The sequence below is a fragment of the Sinocyclocheilus anshuiensis genome, unplaced genomic scaffold (genome assembly GCF_001515605.1).
Source record: "Sinocyclocheilus anshuiensis isolate Anshui unplaced genomic scaffold, SAMN03320099.WGS_v1.1 scaffold990, whole genome shotgun sequence".
In the NCBI taxonomy this organism is placed as follows: domain Eukaryota; kingdom Metazoa; phylum Chordata; class Actinopteri; order Cypriniformes; family Cyprinidae; genus Sinocyclocheilus; species Sinocyclocheilus anshuiensis.
The window spans coordinates 1,555,689-1,559,626 of NW_015539926.1; the positions used below are offsets into that span (position 1 = coordinate 1,555,689).

Below are 3,938 nucleotides of genomic sequence, written 5' to 3' on the forward strand. Positions count from 1 at the left end.
TCGAGGCATCCTAGGTGTATATGACTTTCTTCTTTCAGACGAATCCAATCGGAGTTATATTAAAAATTGTCCTGGCTCTTCTAAGCTCTAACATTGCAGTGGGCGGGTGTTTCTGTTCAACAGTCCAAAACACGTTAAATAAAGTGCGCGCATCCATAATAAATCGTGCCTCACATGGCTCCGGGGCATGAATAAAGGTCTCCTGTTGCGAATCCATGCATTTTTGTAAGAAAAATATCCATATTTCAAACATAATAAACACTTTTCTCTCACTTCTGCTGACTGTCGCATGCGGAAGCGTTCCGGCGGATGACGTAGGACGTACGCATCGCGCGCGCCTCTGAGATATGCTACTCTCGCAAGTTTGTTTAAGGAAGCAAAGTTTCCTTACTTTAGCAAAGGAAAACCAGTCTCCTCTTGGCTTATATCGAACTCCTCCCAAATTTTTCTTTACAAATCCTCATTTTGTGTTTCTAATTCATGACCGGCGTTTTGTTTTGTTCTTTCTCCGCGTTCGTCACTAATCACTAGGGCTGGGTATCGTTCAAAATTTTTCGATATCGATACCGATAACTTGACTTCGATACCGGTTCCTGAACGATACTTTTTTCGATACCAATTTTATTAAATCTATTTTAACAAGATTACATTATGTAAAAAAAAACAAAACTCGGTGGTTTAAAGTGAGTTTTGAGTAAAAGCGGAATATAAATCTTATATATTGTCTTATGCAGGGGTTAAATTTGGATTTGTTATGTGGGGGGGGGCTCTATGGTATCAAGCTTATATATATGTGTGTCTGTGTGTGTTTTGTTTTTTGTGCAAATGATTTATTCTATTCCGACTAATCTCATTAATACTTTCATTTCAAATTCTTACATTTGAGCTATAAATTCAATTATAATAATGTGATTATCTATACATTATCAAATTAAATCATTTACACTGAAAAATACAACTGCATTAAATAATTATTATGAGATTATTTTAAATATTTTTGAATATACAAACAAGAAATGATGGTGCAAATGATACATTTCAACTAAATTAAAATGCCAGTAGGTGCCAGTAGTGAGCATTTAATGAGTGAGTCATTGAGTCGTTCATTTAAATGATTCGTTCAAATGGAAGATTCATCAGATGTTTATGCATGGGCTAATGAAACTTTGACTCAACCGATTCGTTCAAATCACGGAATCAATCAGCAATGAATAGGCTGGTTGCTGTGAGATGCGCTGTTTCCACCTAAAATGTAAGTGACCTAATATTATTGTATTTGCTTATTGAACTGTTTATAGAACTATTAAACAGTCATAATGGTGAAAACATTGTACAGTGTGCATGAATGGTCACATAACACGCGCTTTCGCTCTCACGGATGTCAAACACTGATCGATCTGCGCCTCACTGACGTTGATGAGATTAACCCCTTAGGTATTGAAATTTGGTACCGAACGACGAGACGTTTTTCAAAATATTCGATGGCAAAAACAAAATTAGATTTTTCGATTAATCGTTTTTTTAAATGACGTCGAGTCAATATCGATTCCCAAAAGCCGCGAATCGATCTTTTCCGGTATTTATTTCAGCACACATTTAAAACAAGATCTGATTAACATGAATCTTCTCATTAGTAACTTGAGGGTAAGTAAAACACAGGCTAATTTTCCTTTTTGGGTGAACTAACCCTTTAAGTTGAACTGCTTTTTAAACTAAATATTATTCAGACATGTTCTTGACAGGTTTCATAAGATTCACCTCTCTAATATGATTAAAAGATTAAAATATGTTGGAACATAACAGTTGAGAATGAGGAAAACCTTGAGAAGAACTCACTTGTTGAAAAGGTGGTTGTCCACCTTAATCTTCGAGTAGGCTTTGAAGTCATCAGGCATAAGCATGATGGGGATCTGAACATGGCTCAACTCGTTTATCTAGAGAGAAGGAGAGAGAGAGAAAGAGGAGAGAGATTCAGTTACTGGTTACTTGTTCAGGGTTCAGGTCTTTAAATGGGAGTCAAATGTAGTGGTCACCCGATATGGGCATGGAAACGTGTGACAAACACCAATGTCTTGAGAGCAAGGTGGCCTATGTAAATATACATTTAACACAATTGAATAATAGCAAATGAAATGTACAAATATTAGGGATGTAACGATTCACTCAACTCACGATTCGATTCGATTCACGATTTTTATTTCACGATTATTATCATTTTTTTAAACAAAATTAGATTTAAGACAAATTATAAATTAAATGTGTCCTTTTATTATTGCTTGGACAAAATGCTGCACATTTCTTTGTGAAATTGAAATATAATACTATAATAATATACTAATATAGCACTTGCATATTACTGCTCTTTTGTTGGTTTTGATTGCTTCTATTGTCCTCATTTGTAAATCGCTTTGGATAAAAGCGTCTGCTAAATTACAAAATTTAAATATAATGTAAATGTAAATAACAAAACTAAATTGAAATTTTAAAACAAGCCCCAAATCAAATAAATAAGTAACACAAATAAAATAAATATCTTCATATAAACAAAATAAGGCTTTGTCTGTGCTCTTTCCTTTTAAAATTAGAGGCAACCACTGCATTTTTGAAACAAAGATGCTGCATACATGCAATATGAGCAGTTTTTAAACTAAATTAGATTGTATAGTTTCGAAATCTGAAGCAAAAACAGAATGGTTTGACTTCAGTTTTGTGAAACTATAAATAAAAATATCTGCATGAAACAGCAAAGCTGAATGAGATGCAGATTCACTCTAATTGATTTTCAACTGGCTCGCAGTTAATCGTTACATCCCTAACAAATATGTTGAAAATAAATACCCTAATTTAATTATTTGAAAGAATATTTACTCAAAATCCACCTACAAGACTCAACAGCCTGTCAGGCTATCAATAAGCAACATAATTCCAACACTTGAAAGACTTGTACCAATCAGAACTACAAATACTGGTTAACAGCTACAGCAACCACACACTTTTGTGATGAACGTAATTATTTATGTGACACTGAACCAATCAAAGCACACAAACAGGAGGTGATGAGATGTGCTGGGTACAGAAAGCCATCAGTGTGAGTGATGTGTTCTGCTCATCAGAGGGCGATATCTCTGTGGCACAATGCTCTGCTTTGCTCCGGTCAGGGTCTGAAACAATGTGCTACATTCAACAGTCATCAGTTCCTGCTTTGCACAGTTTGCTCTTGTTAAAACAACACTAGAGCGTTTTTGTAATAAAACCGTAATAACGGAAATTACTGCTGTACTGAGAGAAGTGGGAATTTAAAACTTCTGTGGACATTTTTCTTTCCAACAAAGAGATCTGGTGACTCATAGGTTCTTTCCCTCTATTAATAAATAAATAAATAAATAACAATAACGCTAACTAAACTCAAGAGGACTGCAGAAGGCCTTAATTACTGTGATATATTTGTTTGTTTGAGGATGTGCATGCACCAGGATAATTATAAGCAATCAAACAGGCATGAAGCACCATGGGAGATCAAAGATGTTATGTTTGACACTCGGCAGCAACAGACAATCCGCAGAGCAGTAAATAATAAATATATGAAGTGTATGAAAAGTACAAATAAATAAGGATGCATCGAAATTAAAATTGTGGCTGATAAGTGGTGGTGGATATTAGAATTTGATGCTATTTTGTCTAAATAAATTAAAAATAAAACACTAAGAACTAAAGTCAATCATTTTAATAAATGCTACAAGTGAATTTAGCCATCACAACATTATAATTTACCATAACAACAACGGATATGATTTGCTAAAGATTAAATCTAACAGTATTATTAAATTACTAGCGTTTTTAAAGAACATTAAGCCCCCCGCCCCCTTCCCCCCTTGAAGGTCAAGTTAATTTTATTTAATTATATTTTCTCTATAGCGCCAGATCACAACAGAAGTCAT

General features: G+C 34.4%; 1 protein-coding gene across 1 annotated transcript in view; it reads right to left on the reverse strand.

The window, feature by feature from the left end:
- Positions 1 to 3,938, reverse strand: part of LOC107686705 (phosphatidylinositol 5-phosphate 4-kinase type-2 alpha-like) — a 40,857-nt gene that overhangs the window by 24,529 nt on the left and 12,390 nt on the right. The window contains exon 2 of the mRNA XM_016483807.1: positions 1,837 to 1,934. Coding sequence (XP_016339293.1) covers positions 1,837 to 1,934 — 98 coding nt within the window. The remainder of the gene's footprint in view (positions 1 to 1,836; positions 1,935 to 3,938) is intronic.